This window comes from Apodemus sylvaticus, chromosome 12 (assembly GCF_947179515.1).
Source record: "Apodemus sylvaticus chromosome 12, mApoSyl1.1, whole genome shotgun sequence".
Lineage (NCBI taxonomy): Eukaryota > Metazoa > Chordata > Mammalia > Rodentia > Muridae > Apodemus > Apodemus sylvaticus.
In genome coordinates this window covers 13,431,311-13,453,193 of record NC_067483.1, presented here as the reverse complement: position 1 = coordinate 13,453,193, position 21,883 = coordinate 13,431,311, and the positions used below count along the sequence as shown (strand labels likewise).

Here is a 21,883-nt window from a genome sequence, read left to right as displayed (position 1 = left end):
TGAGCAAGAGCTCTTTAGAGGGAGAAGAAGCATTATACACAGCAATTTTGCAATAGCAAGAGCATCATTGCTAGTGATCTAGAGGACATGAGATATCCTTGTGTTGGGCATGTTAATGTTTAATCAAAAATAAGCATATGTGAAGCTGTGTGTGTGGAAGCCAGAGATAAACTGCTATTTCTGAGGAGAGTTAACATTGCCTTTCCTTGTAGGCTTGCCTTGGTGGTCCATGGGCAGTGACCATTTTATGTAGAAGAGCTTCAAGTTGTACAAAGTTTACAACACAAAGCAGTAGGTATGAATGCAGGAGACCAAACTGTGGAAAATTGGACTTTCAACAGCTCTCATCTTGAGAGTCCACTGACCTTGCTGTTTACAGCTGAACCACCCCCTTCTTCACACAAGGCTGATCAACTGGTTCTTATCCTGGCCGAACACCTGGGTTGTCTAGGTGGAACCAGCATTCCAGAAAAGCTGCAGGATGCCACAGCCAGCATCCGACCTGGATGACCTTTCCTCTTTCTGTGCTTTTAGCATTCCCCTCAGCCCCTCCCTACTTCCTCTCTTGGTGGGTTCAAAACTAGGCGCTTTGCCTTTCATTAAAGAGGCCTTGACAAGACACCCCTTTCTTGCTTGGCCTCACTCTGTCTTTCCTGCCTGTTTCTCTTTTTGTTTTCCGCTCTGTCTTTCCTGCCCATTTCTTTCTCTCTCTCTTTCTTTCTTTCTTTCTTTCTTTCTTTCTTTCTTTCTTTCTTTCTTTCTTTATTTATTTATTTATTTATTTATTTATTTTTTGAGACAGAGTTTCTCTGTGTAGCCCTGGCTGTCCTGGAACTCACTCTGTAGACAAGGCTGGCCTCGAACTCAGAAATCCGCCTCCCTCTGCCTCCCAAAGTTCTGGGATTACAGGCGTACGCCTCCACTGCCCGGCTCTGCCTGTTTCTCTTAACAGAATCGGTCCTCCTTGACCCCCGGAATAATTAGGTCCTGCAGGACCAGATATATGAAAGTACAGGAGAGAACCTTGAGTGGTTTATAAACTCAAGAATATTTCATAATTCTCGAGATGAGAATTTCACAAATTAAAGAGGTATAGGGCTGAACGTTTCAGAGTGTAACTAACAGTGGAGTATTTTCCCTTGTTTCCTCCCAGAATTTGTTGACACCTATAAATGGTGTTTATTGTTTGATAAATGAATCAGACCAGTCTCTGCCTCTTCTGTCTATTCATACATACAGCAACATGTGAGGAGATTAACCTTGATTCTTTAAATTCTGTCTTTTTTTTGACATGGTTTATTGAGGCAAAACTTCTACTTATGTCAGAAATTTACTGTGTAGCTATGTAGAAAGTGAATTTGAGAGATCCACCTGTTTCTGCACCCCCATCACTGGGATTACAAGTCTACAGCACCAAGCAAAGATGTATTTGCTTGAGTTTTGTGGATGTAAATCAGGTCTACATATACTTATCTATATAGCACTTTCCCAGTCTATCCTCTACTCTTGTTAAAGACACTAGTCACCTGATTTAGAGGCTCTTCGAGAGACTGTTCATATGAAGATTACACACACCAACAAGCAAACTGCTTCAAAAAAGATCATATTTTGAAATTCTTGGTGCAGAAAATATTTGGGGGGAAATTTTCAGCTAATCACAATAAGCTTGTTCATATACAATGTTATTAAGGAACAAAATCATGATTTAACATTTCAGTAATCACTTTTAATTCCCCTGAGTGGAAAAGTATAGTTACATTTGCATTTTACCTTTATTCCCATGTGAGTGTGTGTGTGTGTGTGTGTGTGTGTATGTGTGTGTGAGCGTATGTGTGTGGTGTGCTTATGTGTATGTATGTATGTATGTAAGTTTGCATGCTGTTTTGTTAACTTGAATGCAATCATATGAGGGTGAAAGTAACATCACATCCTTAAATGCTGATCTTCACATTCTATGCTTTTTCTACGAGTGTCTCCCTATTGTCAGCAACTGTATATGCCAGAATTACTGGTCCATTAACTACTAAAAATTCCTGCTACTCTGCCCACCACTGTAGGAGGGCTAAGATGACAGATGGTTACTTAGGCTCTATGATTGAAAGGTCATCAAAATTCTGTCAAGTGCTTTACCTATGTACTGGCTGGTTTTGTGTGTCAACTTGACACAGGCAGGAGTTATCACAGAGAAAGGAGCTTCAATTGGGGAAGTGCCTCCATGAGATCCAGCTGTGGGGCATTTTCTCAATTAGTGATCAGGTGTGGAGGGCCCCTTGTGGGTGGTACCACCTTTGGGCTGGTGTTCTTGGGTTCTATAAGAGAGCAGGCTGAGCAAGCCAGGGGAAGCAAGCCAATAAGAAACATCCCTCCATGGCCTCTGCATCAGCTCCTGCTTCCTAACCTGCATGAGTTCCAGTCCTGACTTCCTTTAGTGATGAAGTGCAATGTGGAAGTGTAAGCTCAATAAACCCTTTGCTCCCCAACTTGCTTCTTGGTCATGATGTTTGTGCAGGAATAAAAACCCTGACTAAGACAAATTGGTACCAGGAATGGGGTATTCCTGTGACAACCTGACCATGTTTTGGGGAGGACTGTGAAAGGACTTTGGAACTTTGGGCTAGATGATCCATTCCATATTAAGAGCTCAGTGGAAAGTTCTGTAGGAGCTTGGAAGACAATGTTAAGAACAGTGCAAAAGATGGATGCCTGGCTTGTGAAATTTCAGATGGAAGATTAAAGGCTCTTACAGTGGCCATGTTTTGATTGTGAAGATTCTGTTGTTTTGGTTAGCTGGGGCTGAAAAATCAGTTGTGAGTAACAAGATACCAGAACCACTAAAGCAAACCTTTGTGATACTGGGACTATTGATGCTGGTTAGCTGGAGCTAAGAAATTAGTGGTGATTAAGAAGAGACCAGCATCACTGAGGTGAAATCTTCTTGGAAGTGTTTTCTGAGAGCAGAGAATGTGTTCCAGAGATAGCCACAGTTGTATTTTGTGCTGTGGCTGGACTTAGTACTGTGTAAAAGTCACCAAGGTGCTACTGGTTTTGAAGGCATGAAGGGGTTATGAAGAGCAGCTGAGGCTCTTGGCACAGTGAGAGGTCACAGAAGGCCATTGGTGAAGGTGCAGCCTCAGTTGCAATTGATGGCCCAGGACTTGAAGGGGTCATGCATAGGAACAGAGGCTTGTCACCCTGAAGAGAGCCTATGAGAGGCTATTGGCAAAGCCTAATTACAGTGGAAGATAGCAGAATTTTGGAGATGCCAGTACCATGTGATGACCACCAAGAACAGCAGCAGCAGTGGAGTACAGGCAGCTGGAGCCTAGAAGACAAGCTGTGTGCTACAAAGGGCAGAGTTGAAGAAGTGACCCAAGCCCTTGGAGGAGCCCAGAAAATCATGAGTTGGATCCAAGACATTGAATCATTGGAGTTTGAGTTTTGTTTTTGGTTGTGACTATGCCCTGATATGTTTCCCTCTTGAAGGAAGAAAGTATTTTAGTGGACCCCACATTTAAGAGACATTGAATTTTTAAAAGACTGAATTTTAAAGATGATTGAACTTTTAATATGTAAAGACTGTGGGACTTTTAAAGTAATTTAGATCTTGGGGATGAATAAGAAAGTAAGGGTTGAGGCTTAATAGAGATGTGTTTGTGTGTCAAGTTGACAAGGGGTCAATTGTACTGGCTGATTTTTGTGTGTCAACTTGACATAGGCTGGAATTATCACAGAGAAAGGAGCTTCAATTGGGGAAGTGCCTCCATGGGATCCAGCTGTGGGGCATTTTCTCAATTAGTGATCAGGTAGGGAGGGCCCCTTTTGGGTGGTACCACCTTTGGGCTGGTGTTTTGGGGTTCTGTAGGAGAGCAGGCTGAGCAAGCCAGGGGAAGCAAGCAAGCCAGTAAGAAACATCCCTCCATGGCCTCTGCATCAGCTCCTGCTTCCTGACCTGCTTGAGTTCCAGTCCAGACTTCCTTTAGTGATGAACTGCAATGTGGAAGTGTAAGCTCAATAAACCCTTTGCTCCCCAACTTGCTTCTTGGTCATGATGTTTGTGCAGGAATAAAACCCTGACTAAGACAACTTACATTGTTGCTATCTCATCAACCCATTGTTCTTATACCATTACAGCTAAGTAAATTCTCATTTCACTTGACAATTTTGTCTTTAAATATAACCCACACAATGCCTGCTCATAACTCCAGGTAACTAACTAGTTGCCTTGTTTTAGAACAAAATGTTAGAAATCTGTTCTTGGAGATAGTCATATCTCTTTCCCTGTCTCTAAGTTGTCTGGCCCCAGATGAAGGAACATACAAAGGACTTGTTCGTTGTTTTTTATTAAATGACTTATATGACTTCCTGATTTCCACAAGAGGAATGAAACAGAAAATAAATGAGTGTGGATTTAGAGATCTCTAGGCACAAATTATCAAGATGTTTAGCAGAATGGATACTAATAAGGTTGGTGGACAGACTCTGATTTTATTGTGACCCAATTGATGGACACTATATTATTTCCCACTTTGGTTGTCTTTTAATCCTGTCTCTAACCCAGGGGTTTAGGTAAAAAAGGAAGGCAGATTTTCCCCTGAGACTTGAGCAGGATTACACTGTCTCATTTGCATCACTTTAATTTAAACTGCATAGCTGATCTCTCCTTTGTGCTTAGATTTAGGACATGAGCTTTGGATTTAGGCAAATCTGTTTTTGTACCTTGCTTCTTGTCATACTGAGCAGAATTTCATGACTCTAGGTGATAGAGCCTGCATCTACCAGGTATTTTTAAAGCAAAATCAGACTCAGTGGACTGTTCTACATAGACTCCCCATACTTATTACATGGGACAATTGCACAAAAATACTATTTGAATACTTATATAATAAAATTGTTTCAATCTTTTAAGTATTCATAAGAACCATTTTAATCCTCAAATGTAAAATGCTATGAGTGCTGTGAAATTCAGATTATTTTACCAGGGTGATCACAAAGCAGTGATGTAAAAGCTTGGAAACATAAGGATCTCTGCTCGATCTTCAGAAACAGCATTAAAAAGATCATTTGTGATGGTGCACACTGGTAATCACAGCACTGGGGAGAAAGACCAGTGGAACCCTGAGAGTCAATGAAGGGCTCAATCTCAGGCCAGTGAGAGCTCCACCTTAATACAATATACAAGGTAGATAATGTCTGAGAAATGGCACCTGAAGTTGTTCCTCTGTTTCTCTCACAGGTGCACAACCCAAACCACAAGTACCAGTGCACAAGCACAGACATTAATGCTGTTCACATCCCTGGGCATATTCTCAGAGGACAGTAGCATCTGTAGTAACGAAGTAAGTACATGGTTTTATGAGAAGGGATGGAGGTCTCACAGATGGCTCCTAGATTGTTGACTATTCCCCAGCTCAGATTCCATCAAGATGGAGAAATCATCTCCTATTCTGATGTCACTGCCATTTTGCACAATGTTAGGGACAAGCTTCCTCCTGACTTCCTAATATCAGGGCTGAGAACTTTTGCTAATAGCCATGGGTACTTAGGTGCGAAGGTATAAATCACTGAGCTGTGTCACTGATATTTCTCATTGCGTGATACTGGTTTTGCTAATACAACTTAATGGCAATTTGGCACAATTTACATAAGACATCCCATTGAAAAATTAAAATTTTAATAAAAAGCATATGCACTTAACATTTTCAAGATATTTTCTAAAATATTTTTATTTTCTATATTCTTTGTTTACATTCCAAATGATTTCCCCTTTCCCGGATCCCCCGTCCCCATATGTCCCATAAACCTTCTTCTCTCCATCCATTCTCCAATCACTTCCCTCCTTTTTCACTGTCCTTATATTCTCCTCCAATGCTAGGTCAATCCTTTCCAGGATCAGGACCCTCTCCATACTTCTTCATGGGAGTCATTTGTTATGCGATTTGTGCCTTGGGTATTCAGGGCTTCTGGGCTAATTAATATCCACTTATCAGAGATTGCATTCCATGTGTATTCTTAATAACATTGAAATGCTAAAAAAATAATTAAAAGTAATAGATCAGAATATGTGCAATATGCTAAAATTCAAGTCTATGTATATGCATAGAACACAAATGAATTTCATTTAATGTATACATATAAATAAATGTATAGTTGAATAATAATATGTATATTTCTATGCACACATACACATTTACATGAATATGTGCACTATATGTTTTGGGAGAATCTGTCAATTCTTGTGTAAATACTAGAGCTGCATCCTGAAAGTAGATTTTTTTCATATCTCCACATTTAATTATAGCCAGACTTCAGATTGCAGAAAAACACAACAACAAGAACAACAACAACAGAAATGGTTTATGAATATTCACTTTGATTTTGTAAGTTTTATAGAACTTAAAATTTTTAGTTCTCTGACTCTCTTTTTAAAATCTCTTCACATTGTCACTGAAGTACAATCTTGCAATTGGTTATATAATAATTCACCTTTTTCACTACACACAACTGACCAAACAATTTATTGAGTTGTCATATAATTGTTTCAGAAATTATTAAGTGACAAATCTATCCCAAAAGAAAACATTGACAAGCTGACATAATTTGTGGGATGAGGGAGGTGCACAAAAGATGATGCATGAGTTGTGACTAGAATACCTAACAGGGGAAGAGAAACCCATTGCCAGAACACAACTCAAGGATCAAGCATCTTCTTGTCTAGGAGAGATACCATTAGTGTAGTTGTTCGTCACTTAGAAATCCATGCAGATACAGTCACTCACATGTGTATATCCATACTAGTAATATAGATTTGCTTTTTCCAGGTGTAGAGAAAGCCAGCTCAATAGAAAAAGTACCCAGATCCTAAGATTGTTTAAACAAAGATTCCCTGTTATCTGTCCTCAGTGGCTTGGGATAGCTCTCTTATACTGTTTGCAGTTCTGCTCCTGTCCTTGTGCAAATCTCTCTGTGTCTTGGTTTTGGAGTATGTATGCACATGCATGTATCCCTGTGCAGCATCTAGAGAAGGATATCTTGTTCTCTGACTTACTCTCTCAACACAGTGTTTCTGACTGAACTTTCAGTTGCCTGGCAGGCAGAAAGTTCTGTGATTCTCTTATCTCCCTGTATAGCTCTGGGCTCACAATGGTGTGTTGCAACTCCTGGCAGTTCAAATAAGTGTGGTATTTCAACTCATGTCACAGTGCTGGTGCAGCAAGACTTTTGTATTTCTTAACTCATTGAACCCATGAGCCCTATGTATGGTTCTTCTTCCATTCTCACAAACATACAGCATGCACTTAAATGTAATATCTGAAATAGTAGTACATCATAGATGCAGCTACATTAGAATAAGTCAGTGTCCAGGATATTTTGCATTTAATGTGTCCATGTGTACCTGAAGTGGACCCAAAATCCAAATGGATACATAGCTGGCTTAGTTCTTATCCTTAATAAATATTCAGTCTCTCAATCCATTATTGGAAATCTAGCCTTCTGTCATTAAATCTTGTTATAAAAACAATGAGACAAAAATGTTGCCAAGTCATTACAAAGTAAAAATTGCTTCTAGGAAAAAATTACTATGGCACTTGATCTGCCGAAAAGCCTGAAACATGCATTTCCACATCTTTACACATTTCTACACATTTGCTTTCCACTCAGAGAAGACTACTACATCTTAATTTTAAAACCAACTTAATCTACACATTTGATATCTTAAATTATAATCAAATAAGACAAGAAATGAGCAACCCAGTATTCTTTGATAACTCCAGCACAGTTCTAAGAGCATCTTGTTTTAAAATTTTGAATGTATGTGTGTGAAAGCATGTGTGTACATGTGTGCATAAGTGTGTATGTGTGCATGTTTGTGTGTGTGTGTGTGTGTGTGTGTGTGTGTGTGAGTGCAATGCCTCCAGAGGCCATAGGCATTGGAACACTAGAGCTGGAGTGTGTGGTGAGTATCACTATACATTGATAAGGAGAATGGAAGTTAGGTCTGTGAGTTCTTAAATGATGAGCATTCACTTGATCATTGGGTGCAACTTCTCTGTAATACTATTGACAGAAAAAAATCACTATTACTTTCAGCAACAGGCTATAGAATAGTTTCCAATGCATTCTACAGTTACAGAGAGAAACAATTATTTTGAAGGCGAGTTGGGGATGCTTGACATACATTGTGTCTTCATTTGGTGTTTCTCTGTGGTTTAGAACAGTGTTGAACATATCTGTTTACTCTCAGACAGAGCGAAGCAGTTTATCAATGAAACCATTGTTAGGGGATTGACATGAAACAAATGAATTCAGCACACTCCATATTTGGCTCCTGGTGCTGGTCCACTTTTATTATTATCCTGAATCCATCAACTTTGTCTTATCCCCTTTGCTTGCAGCTCACACTGGGGCAAAAACAACAGAGCCCTCCTTAAGTAACAATTGTACCTTATGGTTTTTATATTAAATTTCTCTCTAACAGTGGCTGCTATTGTGATAATGAGCTCTATAATCTTATTGAAAATGGATTTACTTTTGATCCTCTTTTCTTATTTAAAAGCCAGGGAGAGTCTTTGTTTCCAGGAGGACTTGCCAGGCAAGGAAGCTTTCCATTTGACTAGACAATAATTAGATACCTAGGGCTGCAGATTTGGGGCCCAAATTCTTTGTTTTAGGTATCAGAAACCCCTCCAGGCTTTACTACAGATCCTGTCAGCTACAAGACCTCCAAGCTGCTTGTGTTTAATGAGATTGCCTGCATTGCACTGCCCATAACCCAAGGAGAGCTTACCTTTCCCACTGAGTTTTCAGTTCATTCAAAAAGTGCCTACATCTTAGGCTTGTTCTTTCTTTTGTATGTATAGCTTAGCTTAAAAAACCTGAGAGCTGGTGTCCTCTGGGAACCATATGCAAGTCAATGTCACATGCTGGCTTTAATAATAGTTACAGTTTCTATGTTGCTCTTGTCACAGCTCATGAAGTGCATGAATTCATATTTGGTTTACAGTGAACTTCAAAAAGTGAGGGCATAACCCCCACAATTACTTGATACTTTTTTAGAAATGTAAATTAATCACCCAACTCTGATCTATTGTGTCAGATATTCCCCAAGCCAAGTTCAGCACACCGTGCCTCACCAAATACCCTATAGGGCATTATGCAGCATGTTCACTTTTAGAAACTTTCTATTATAGGTCAAATGAGGTCTGCATCCCCAATTACACTTGCCTTTCTGGGAGGAAGCTAAGCTTCCTCGGGATTTAGCTAACTATTAGAGACACAGATTATTTTAAACTTCAAATTAGAGACAAAAACAAGAGCTTAGAGGAACATGAAACAAAATTGCATGTACAGTATAAAAAGATCAGTAAGGGGGATTCAGATGGTTTGGTTGGTAAACTGCTTGGTTTGCAAAATGAGAACCCAAGTCTAAGCCCCAGAATTCAAGTGAAAAGCTAAGTGAGGGTGTCTGTATTTGTATTACAATCACTGGACAGATTGAAACAAGTGGATTCCTGACATCAGTTGGGAAGTCAGCAGAGTCAAATTAAAGTGAGGTCGAAGCTACTGAGAAAACCTGTCTCCAACATTATGTAGAGGAAGAACACCTAAATTTGAGGTCTAGTCTCTACAATCAAGCACATTCACATGTACATGCATATCAGTACACATGCATGCACATGTGTGTGTGTAAGTGTGTGCATGTGTGTGTATGCATGTACCTAACACACACACACACACACACACACACACACACATACACACTCACACCACTTAGTATAAGAGAAGGCAATTAAAAGTAACTCTCCTTCTCTCAGACACTATACTTAATATAATTAGGTACATTTAAAGAAACAAAAATATTTAAGTTCAAATATTAAATCTATATTTCTTCTGTTCTAAGGAGAAAGTATTTAGGATTTAGTTAGATTATATAATTTCAAATACTATTATGAGTTGATATTTCTGGAAATTATGGAGTAATTTGACATCAAGATTAATTTTTAACAGTGGATTTAGAAGAATCAATTTTGAGAAGATCATTTCAGCCTTTTGATGTCAACTGCTGTCTCATATTCTACTAAAAATGAAATCAAGATTGAAAGAGCAGTTATCTATTCTTTCATAAAAAGTGTCCTTACGAATATTAATCCTGAAGACTGAAAGTTGACTTCCTGTCTGTAGAATGTGTTTTAATGCCACCTGTGTAAATATGAGAAATAATTAGCTTTCTGAAAAGGCTAGACCCAACACCTTCAGGGAAGCACCCTGAAACATCACGAAGACCATAATCATCCTCTGGGAAATTTCAAGGAGAACAATGAGCCTCATTAGTCTATCCTTTCTGATTTAAAGGTGAATGAACATGAAGATTAGACTCTATTTCCAGGTACTTCATACCATCATAAGCTAGGCTATCTGTTTATTTGTCACACCAACCCTAGTTGAATCTGTTTAGCAAGTTTCATAGACTCAGGCATTAGACTTCAAAGCAAAGAGGGCTCCTGGACACAGTTTTAGAACTCTCAGCTGGAACAAACATATTGAGCCATAGTTCTCATGTCAATATTTTGTTTTGTTTTGGTATGGTTTGTTTCTTTTCTTAGTTATAGGTTCCTGGTAGCCTAGAACATGAACTTAAATGAGAACAATGGGTATAAAACCATCCCTAGAGATGGGTCACTAATATGACCTTATCTCTGGGAAAACCAATACTTTAATTTTCAAATCATTTACAAAATTATATTATAGCTAAAAATTTTCTCAACAATAAAATTTCATATGACTACACATGTGTCATTGGAGGTGGGTTTTGGTATATGGTAAAGAAAGACTTAATTAGAAAGAATCAAAATAGTTTAAATTTATGTATTGAAGATTTATAAAAGATCAGACATTAGATGTTAAGTAATAATTAACCATATGGGGCTGGAAAGTTAGCTCAGCAGTTAAGAGCACTAGCCATAAATATTTATTAACCAATTCTTGGGAATATGCCACTAGCCTTGGACAGCAGCCCTATTAAATATATTCTTTTAGAATTCTTATATTTGATGATTTATATTATTAATAATGATGTTACTTGTTCTGCTTGTGATTCACTAAACATGTAGTTTCACAGTTATAATGCTCAGATGACTTTTGTATTTTCCTATGACAAATGATTTTTGTTGGTATTCCTGATTGTTTTACTGGATACAGTTTCTCAGAATTGTTATGTTTGGTTTTTAATGTTTAAAATTCCTTGCTTGAGAGCTGCAAAATACACTCATATTCAAACTGCCTCCGTGTTTGTTTCTGTTTGTCACTTCTAAATTTTTACCCACCTGGACTTTGAGGATCCTCATCCAAGGGACCCCCATAGCTGACTGGGGTGGTCCTCGACATATTGTCTAAGTTGGAAGTGTGGAGAAATGAATGCTGGGTGTCAGGATTCAGGTATATCTACACCTATCATATCTGGTGGCAAAGATGTTCAGGGCAAGTTACAATGCTATCTCCATCCAACCAGTTGCATGGTGGCTAGTAATTTTTGCACTGGTGATTCCTGCTAAATGGAAAGCCTGAGTGTACCCAATTAACACTTCATTGATTTTTTTTTAAAGAGCTTTTTTTTTGTTTGTTTGTTTCTCTGGAAAAAAGTCATGCATATGTATTTATGTATTCATATGTTTATTCAGTCTTTGCATACCTCATACAGTGTGTCTTGATTATATTCATTTCTCACTTCTCTTCCCCCCTTCCTCTCAGATCTACTCCTTTATCCCCACACACATACTTCTTTTATTTTTCTTTTATATTTTAGAGAAGACTGTTTCACAGCACGTGTTCCTGTCCTCTGGCACACACAGTATTTCTACTCATTTGCCACATTCCTTTAAATAATGTTCAACTAAAAAATTAACCAGTATAGTGTGCACGTGTAAACATATATTGTGAATCAAATGAAAGATATCATTAAGATCCTGGCAGTCACTAGACATGGTGGCTAGATTATTTAGTCATAGGACTCTGGAGGCTGAGGAAGGTGATTGTCATGAGTATGCTTCAGTATGCTTCAGGTCATAGAAATGTCAGCTAATGTCTTTGATCATATGTTGTTTTATGCTATCTTATTACTTTATTTTAAATGTGTTAAAGCATAACTAGAGATAGTGCAGTTGCTAAGAACACTCTATATACAGGTATGAAGTTTTATATCTCTGTATGGATTCCTTAAACTCTCACAAAATCAATCAATCAAACAAAAACAAAAGCATAATTCAAAAACAAACAAAGAAAAAACAGGTTTGACATTGTGACTAACTGTAAATCCAGGGCTGTTAGGAATTGAGGCAGGAGGATCACTGGAGCCTGCTTGCTGTAAGCCTACCTCCAGTTTCACAGAGTGGACCTGTGTCAAGGGGCTGAGTCAGAAAGGGACAGAACAGTATACACAATATCTGCCTTTATTTTTGGAATAGCATATACACTTACCCAAATAAGAATGTAGGCCTTGTTGTAAAGAATCAATATTTTACATTTATATTTAAAAATGTTTCAGTGCTTTCAGATAGGGAAGAAATTGCATCTTTAAATTTCCATTCATGTAGCCTGGTGCTAGGCATATAATGATAGGTTAAAAAACATATGTTGATAATAATTAGTCTCTTTCTCTGAAACTGATTTTTTGGAATTGTTAGGCTTAAAATAGTATATAAAACAGGTATCAATACTCAAGACATACAAGAGATTGTTGGCAAAAATAAATATGTGTAAATTAAGAGGACGTAACATCTCCCAAGAAGTTTGGGAATAGATCAAGGATAAAATTGAAGAACTGATGACTGAAATAGATAATCTTTTGTTTCAATTAACCTCAGAGTAAGGAAAATGCTGGATAACCAATGCAAAACTTTTGTGTGCAAACAGACTCATTAATGCCACAGAAATCACAGAGTATCACACCCAACAGGTTGAGGTTGGCTTGATAAAAAGCAGTATGATCTTTGTAAATGTGAAATATAAAATGCATCTGAAAAAGATACAAGATAGTCTGAGTGAAAGGCTTATATATCTGTGGCTTTCCTGGTGGCTGGGATGAAATAACTAACAGGAAACAATGTAAAGGAGGAACATTTACTCAGGGTCACACTTTAAGGGAGTACAATTCCTCATGGGTACATGGTTGCAGGAATGGGAGGCTGTTCTACACATAGGAAGCTGTGTGCGAAAACAGATTAAACATCTCTGTGTCCTCCACATTTTCCTACCAAAACATAAAACAATTCATACCAGATTTTTCCAAGGAGGCATATTTTTCCATTTTTGATGAAGCTGATCATTGTGGTCTGAAATATTGGTGGAGGCTCCTTTATCTACTTACTCCGAGTGCATTCAGTTCTCATTAGCCACTGTTGGTATGGTAAAGTATTATCTAGCTGTTGTGTTTAGATATCATGGACAGACTGATCTGATCTGATATCATGTGGTAGAGCTCAGTATTCTTGACCTTTCAAAATTTAAATGACTTCTAAAAATAAAAGGTTTCAATAAAAGATAAACTAATGTACTCTTAATCTTATCAGAGTGCCATGTGCAAGTCGTTGTGGTGGAAGAGTGCATGCTGCACAAAAGTGCATATCCTGAGGAAAGATACCCAAAGGAAGTCACTTTGAACTTTGAGAGGCTGTCTTCTGTGCTAGGATCATCAGTTCCATAAGCTTTGCCTCATAAGAGTCTTTGTTTCTTCATGCACCTGACTCTATATAAATTTCTTCTTTTTCCCTAGGGACTTTGTCCATGATCTTTACATAGTTCAGAAAATAGTCTTCATCTTATCATATAAAATGTGAGTAAAGCTCTACATTCTTTTAAAAAAGGGACCTTCATTAAATGCAGGGTGGTCTCATATTGACTGAATAGAGTTCAGGCAGATGTGAGTGGACATTAGGTAAATACAATGAACTAATATGTGCATGATCCATATAATAGAAGCTACCAGCAACAAGTATTTGTTTGACACCTGAACCTGAAATGGGCTTCTTGGATTGTATTTGAGAAAGGGAAATGAACAAAATTATCACAAGGCAATATACACCGTTGATGATAATATGGGGTACAGATTTAAAAAATGAGAGCAAATGATTGTGAGGCAGAGAAATTTTAAACATCAGGACACACACATGTTGACTATACTTCTTGTTTTGTGTTCTTTGTGAACACAATGAAGAGGGTTTGGTAGTGCCTATGGTCTCAAAGATTTTAGGTGTCTTGTATGTCTCCAAGTAGGAGAGAGATGAATTTGATGACAGAAACAGGTTTTATTTGTAACTTTTGATGCATGTGTAATTGTACGCAGGAGAGTCAGGTGGTTTATTTTTCTTGCCCCACTAAAGACCTAAACACTGAGCTCAGGACATAGTTAAAGGAACTGTCCTCCAGTCTAATGACCTTGGGTCTATCCCCAGAATACACAGAGGAAAAGAGGAAAAGAGACTTCAGCAGAGCATCACCTAATCTACACATACATGCCACCAACACACACAAAGTATATCACAAAGGCTCAGACTGCTGCTCACAGAATTTTAATCTTTGCATCCCTCTGTTATATCTAACCACAAATAAAGTCTTAAGTTCTACTAGGATGCAAACATTTGTTGTCAAATCTCTTCCTGAGACACCTTCATACCTGGTCATTTAGAGGCCAATCACTTAGCTTGTTAATAAATTATGAGGCATTGCTAAATGGCTGTTCAGTGGCCACATCCATCCAGTGCTAGATTAGAAATTCGCCAAATTGAAGTTTTAGTTCACAGAGATTTTCTTCTATGTATTACAAAGGTGTATTTTAAAGGTTCATACCCAGAAGTGATATGAAAGAAACTTCTTGAGCCCTGATAAATTGATGTCCCTTACTAACTGTGATGTGGATACTGTTTTATATGCCTATAATTCAAAACCATTACAAATGGAAGCACATCAAACTTCAGGCCTTTGCAAATAACCAAATGAATCACAGGATATAAGTATTGGGAGAGAACTTGTCTGCCATGCCTCAGGCCACAAGTTTTAACCCAGCAAACCACACACACACATGCACACACACACACACACACACACACACAGAGAGAGAGAGAGAGAGAGAGAGAGAGAGAGAGAGAGAAACACACAAAAGGAACCCAGAACAGAACAGAAAAAAACAAAACAAAACAAAAATCCAAAACAAAAAAAGAAAGCCCCTCAAACCGCAGTATGTTAAAGAGACAGTTCAGCATGGACAGTACTGGCTTCACAAGAATTAAGATCAGAGTTTTCAGTAGCAAACATAAAAGCTGAGTGGATGTGGCATTCTATCTGTCGTTTCATTGACTATAAAATAGGATCTTCTTAGAGCAAGAAGTCTAACTAGTTTAGTTTAATGGTGAGCTCTGAGTTGAAAGAGAGACCCTGCTCTAGAATAAAAGAAAAAGAATCATCAATGAAGACATTCTCAACAACATCCATGGGACGTTTTACATAATAGTATGCATCTATACATATGGGAAAGTAAGGGAGATTTGAACACATATAAGAGTACACATGCATGTCAGTAAGCATGCCCACAAGTGCACGCACATTAGAAAAAAAGAAATTCTTAAAATATCAAGGAAAAATATGTTCAAGAATTGTCTACTGATATCCTTAATGAACTTGACACTTAATTTTGATGGTCTTAAGTAGTGGGGTTGTATGGAAAGTTAAAAGAACCCATTTAAACCTCTCTCTCTCTCTCTCTCTCTCTCTCTCTCTCTCTCTCTCTCTCTCTCTACATGCACAATTATATTTGTATGTTGAAGTCAGAGTTCAGCATTAAATATATTTCTTAGTCTCTACATCATATTTTTTTAGTAGGTTTTTTCTAACTGAATCTGGAACTCACCCATTTGGCTAAATTGCTTAGACAGGAAGCCTAAGAGGACACCTATCTCTTACTTTCCAGAACAAGTGTTACAAGTGTGTACCACTGTACCCACATTTTCTTTTCTTTCCTTTCCTTTGCTTAGCATAGATTAGCTTTCTTTTCTTATTTGCACAAATCCTCATGGCTGTATGGCAAACTCTCCACTCACTATGTCATCTTGCATACAAAAAGCAGCGTATATAACTACAGAATGTTTTGATGAAAGCGTCTATATTTGCTAAAAAGGAATCGTTACATATTTTCATAAAATATTTGTAAAACACTAGGTTGACAGAGTCTCCTAGATCGTTTCTGAGTTTAGACAGTATTTGCAACACACAGATAAAGATAGGTGTACTTGGTGATGAATTACTTTATGTGTAAATTACACATTGGGCTTTAATAATATTTTTCTCAGTATAGCAGTATAGGGTAAAACCAGAACAGGGAAGTGGGAAGTGGTGGATGTGAGAACAGGGGGAGGGAAGAGGGCTTATGTGACTTTTGGGGAGGGGGGGGCTGAAAAAGGGAAATCATTTGAAATGTAAATAAAAAATATATCGAATAAAAATAAAATATTTTTCCAGTGTAGCTCTGACAAGGTTAATGTTTCAAGGGAGAAAATGTTAACATAAGGGTGGGGAGGAGAGGTTAAAAATATGACAAAGGAGAAACAGACAATAATTTCACAATCAATTATACTTAGAAAGCAAGCATAATTTTGGCTAATGGTACAATTGCTGCCTAGTCAGTGTCAAGGCTGTTGACGGTTGACAGTACGGCAGTAATAGTCTTCCTTGCCCATACTCAAGCACTAATAACCTTGGTGATTCCACAGTTTTCTTTCTAAACACCATAAAATTAGTCCAATAAGTAGAAGCTTAGTTCCCTATAGATGGAAAAGAGTGGGGGGATCTGCCTTGAAGGAAAAAAAAATTGAAGCTCAATTAAACCAACACCTCAGGCAGGGTTTAGAACTCTTGGTCAGATGTTCCCAAACACAGAGGGGCCTTCTTGAAATACTTTCTGTAGCCCAAAGGGGCTGAGAGAAGGGCATGTGAATCTGAAGAAAATGAACCTAGATCTTTTTTTCCCCTGTGGAAACAAAATAACTCAAAATTGCAACTCCATCTGAAATCAACCATTTCTGATGAAAATCTCCAGAGAAAATAAATAATCCCACATCTATTTTCCCCTCTAAAGTGAATATAAAGATTTAAAATTGTACCCCCGGCGGAAGGACAGCTTATTTCTTGCTCCACACTGAACAGCAAAGCAAACGCAAATCTGTAAAAATTGATGTGGTCTTCAATATTGAAAAAACAAATAAAAGAGCCTTCAAAGAGTATATCCAAAATGAAAGACCATGCCTGGTGGGAATATTGCAGCTGACATAAATGACCAAAGAAAATGACAACACTGGTATTCAATATTCCATGTTCACTAAATAACTGGAATGCTTACTTTACTCCTTGTCTCAAGTAGGCTTTCAGCAAATGTTAATGCAGCAAAAGCACATTCTTTTCAACAAAGTTAGGCTAGTTCTGAATAACATAGTAACTGAAGTCAAGGGTATAGCCGAGGAGGTTCTGAGAGGAAAAGATAATGTTTTCCATCACCATGTGTTCACATTTTAAGTTCTTTTAGAAGAAATTTGTGACTTTTTTCTTCCTAAACTTAAAGCAGCATTTGTTTACATGTAAAGAGAAAGGTTTAACTTTTTCTTTTTGATGTATAAATATATGTTCATGTATGCATGGATGCTCACTTAGCTGTGCTCTTGTGTGTGGCATGCTAACGTTGGTATCAGGGTCTTTTTTTTTTTAATCTATCTCTCATTATCTACTTAGGCAGGGTCCACTGTCCTTCTTTCTAGTCTGGCTAACAAACATGATTTTGGGTATTCTGAAGATGCTATATATCTACCTGGCTTTTGTTGTTGTTGTTGTTGTTGTTGTTGTTGCTGCTGCTGCTGTTGTTGTTGTTGTTGTTGTTGTTCCAAGGATCTGAACTCCAGTCTGCAGTCTGCATTCTTTGAGGTTAAGCACAGTTGCTGCTGAGCTGTCTTCCTGTCTTCCCAATCCCCCAACTCTACACTCTTGAGACATCTCGTGGTAGCACCACACTGTGTGTCTTGTTTCTGCTTTCTTTTTCTTATGGTTTCCTGCCAACTTTTACTTATATAAAGTTCATAAGTGTGAAACAGCAGCAAGGAAAAAATTTCTGTTTAGTAACTTAGAGCAAGTATATTATCTTCAATGTGATAGTTACTCACAAACACTGGAAAAACCTAAACTTTGCTATTTTTTTCTATATGTGAATATTTTTAGAACTTTGGGTGGTAGATGTTCAGAAGACTCAAAGAAGAGTAGAGATTCCTCAGGCATAATCTCATCCTTTGCAATCTTGGACAAATGACATAGCTGAGTTATTGGGCAAGTTATAAATTTCATGTATATGTTTCCATGCTGCAATGGATGGTAACCTGGAACCATAAGTAAAAATGAGCCTTTTCTCACTTATGTTACTTTTGTTGACTGAATTTTACATAAAACCATGAACAAAAGAGAGATAGACAGTGACACCACCCTACCAACAATAAGGTTTTAGTCACCATGTTTTCCTAATTTATAGATTATATAACATATTCCAACATAAACCCACTGAAATTGCAATAGACTAAACTCTCTACAGTTGATACTCTGATTTCCTTTGAGATTTGAACCAGGGCATAGATGTTATCACATTATTTTTTAATGAACACAGGATATTATAGGAGGCTGCACAGTCTGGTTACAATAGGACAGCCAAAACATTAATGCATTAGCATACCACATATCATCTTTATTCACTGGAAGAGGAAAGTACTTCCTACCCAGATGCTGTCTTCTTGTTTGTAATGTTGCCAGTTATGCCCAGTGTCACTGAACATCAGGTGATAGCTTGTCACCCAGTCAGAGCTCCCATATCTTCCCTGTGTGGCCACTGCTGTAATCTCCACTCTGTTTCCCAGGTCAATCTGGAGCCATTGATGGGTATTGGAATCTGCTGGGGACCAACCACCAGTTCCTGGAATAGGATGAAAGAGAGAATTGCAATAATACTAGAAAGTCACCATTTTCTACGTCAGAGATCAATGAAACTATGTTCAAATAAGCATGGTTCCTGCCTCTGAACTTAAACTCTAAGTATTCTCAAAACCAATATTCTATCCTTTATCACAGGGCTCCAGGTTCAGGGGAAAGACATCATTTTTATTTTAAATCATCAAAATAATTTATAATAGTAAAATGCCTATTAAATACACATTATATTTTCTGAAGCTAAAAGTAATATGAACTCAGTCAGTATTGAAAATCTCTTTGGAAAATTATACATGATAGAAATAGAAAAAATTTTTCTTATGAAATTCTCTATAAAAGGAAATTGTGACAGTTTCCTGATTAGACAGAAACTGTTCCATCTCCAAGGGAAAATACAAAGTGTAACTGTGGCTTCATAGAATGAACTGGGTAGTGCTCCTTCTGTTTCTATGTTGTGGGATACTTTGAAGAATATAGATATTAGGTCTTCTTTGCGGGTCTAATAGAATTTTACACTAAACACATATGGTCTAGGACTTTTTTTGGTTGGGTGACTTTTAATGATTACTTCTATTTCTTTGGGGTTTATGAAACTGTTAAGATGGTTTATCTGATTCCTATTTAACTTTGGTGTTTGGTATCTGTTAGAAAATTGTCCATTTCATACAGATTTTGTAGTTGTGTTGAATATAGGCTTTTGTAGTAAGATCTGATGATTTTTTAAATTTCCACCATTTCTGTTGTTATATCTTTTATTTATGATTTTGTTTATTTGGATACTGTTTCTGTGCCCTCTGGTTAGTCTGAATAAAGATTAATTGATCTTGTTGGTTTTCTCAAAGAACCAGCTCCTAGTTTTGTTGATTCTTTGCATAGTTCCTTTTGTTTCTACCTGGTTGGTTTTAACCAAGAGTTTGATTATTTCCTGCCATCTACTCCTCTTGAGTGTATTCACTTCTTTTTGTTCTAGAGCTTTCATGTGTGCTGAAAGGCATCATTTATGATGCCACCCACTCTTTCCCCTTCATACCTTGCTTCTCCCATTCCTCTGTCTTTGACTTCTTTCCTTTCTCTATCCAAATTTGTACTATGATCCTCCTTGGGAACTCATATCTCACTCTGGATACAAAACTTAAAGAAGACATTCACTGAGCCTCTCAAGAACAACAATTATCTACATAACTTTTATTCCCAACATAGAGAATGCTGGATGGAAAGGAAAACAAGTTCATAGAAAGCATGTCAAGAACATTTACAAGAGAAAAACAGAGTTACAATACTGGCAAAGGGGAATGAATGTCCTAGCAGATGCTCAGAAATGGTGTTCAAAGAAAGAAACAGTAACACTGAACCTGAGGCAACGGTAGCCATGCCGTGGAAGGTGGGATGCAGACAGTTCTATAATTGCTCGTAGGCAGGGAACAGAGAAGAGAATGATATATGCACAAGCATAGTACATGAGGGAGCCTGGGACATCTCATGTTTAACCCAATGCATTCACAAGAGTTTTGCAACAGCTGCTGGGCTTCTAAACTATTCATGAAATTTGAACTTTGTAGATAATCAATATTCATTCTCTCACAACAAGAATCAAGTTTTTTTTTGTCTCCATTTCAAGGAGGAATAAACTTTTACTGCTGAATTATCAAGTTTTCTTGAAATTGGGGTGAGGGGCATAGAATATCTTCAGTGAGATATAGGTGTTTGGTGAGATTCAACCATATTGCTGGCCACTTTGTTCAGAACAGGAGAAGAGAGTACTACTAAACATAGAATAAGAGATTCACTTCCTTCTTAAACAAGGATTCTCATTCCTGTGATGCTCTAGTTTATTTCTCATTGAGTAGAAAATTATTTACTCAGACCTCAGTTTGGTAGGTCAGGGACTTTATATATTCTAGCCCCCACAGAATTTTCAGTCAGACCCAGGTTTGTAGCTCAGGGCCACTCTACATTCTCCTTCCCACTGCCAAGTCCCTTACAATATGGGACCAAAGATACTGATACTAGAGCTGGAGGAGGGAAAGCTTACTGATCTCAAAGCCTATATTTTATGTGTGGGACTATATTTCAATATCAGCTATTCTTCAGTACTTTTGTTTAATTTACTTTTATTTCCACCTGAATAAGATTTGAAGCATGGATGAAGAAAGGCCCAAGATAGTCTTCTACTGTGCAATGTGTTCTGTTTAGTGGTCGGTGTGCCAAAAACAAGGTGGGTACTGTGATATACATTGATATTCTCAGATATTTCTATAATTTGAGTGATGCACATGTGTGTATGTGTAGTTTATGTGTATGGAAGGGATAACTGAATGTTTTAGCTTTCCTTAGCATTACAACTATGACCACAAGGCCACATTCTCAAGAATAAAATCTGTAAATAGACTTCCAGTTATGTCTTTGATTCCTGTTTTTCTTTTCCAATGATAGACACAGTAAACAAGGTCTAGACAATGCTGAAATGATTGCTGGCAAAGATGCTATGTTTTTGTATCATAATGTGGATGGAAGCTCCCAGGCACTTGTAAGACTGAGCAAATACACAGTAGGTAAAAGAATCAATAGTTATTGTGGTAGATCTATTGGATTCTGGAATGTACTGTGTTCAGTCTGCTTTTACTCCCCATAAAATGCAATGTCCTATGAAAGAAATAACCTCAATCTTCTGTCATAGTGGGAAACAGAAATACAGAAAGTGTGAAACACTGGATTGCCTGGATTTAAATTCAGGTAAGAGAAATCCAGCTCATTGAGATTACTTTCTAACAGGAAAATAGATTTAAGAGAAAATCTCAAGCTTGGGAAATAACTACTGTGAAAAGGGTTTGCTCCTGAATACTCTCTCTCTCTCTCTCTCTCTCTCTCTCTCTCTCTCTCTCTC

The 21,883-nt window shown here is 37.7% G+C and overlaps 1 protein-coding gene across 3 annotated transcripts in view; it reads right to left on the bottom strand.

Annotated features, from left to right (window-relative positions):
• Positions 1-21,883, bottom strand: part of LOC127697246 (contactin-associated protein like 5-3) — an 883,854-nt gene that overhangs the window by 661,049 nt on the left and 200,922 nt on the right. For all 3 annotated transcript variants that reach the window (XM_052200245.1, XM_052200246.1, XM_052200247.1), the window contains exon 3: positions 18,792-18,985. In XM_052200245.1, coding sequence (XP_052056205.1) covers positions 18,792-18,985 — 194 coding nt within the window. The remainder of the gene's footprint in view (positions 1-18,791; positions 18,986-21,883) is intronic.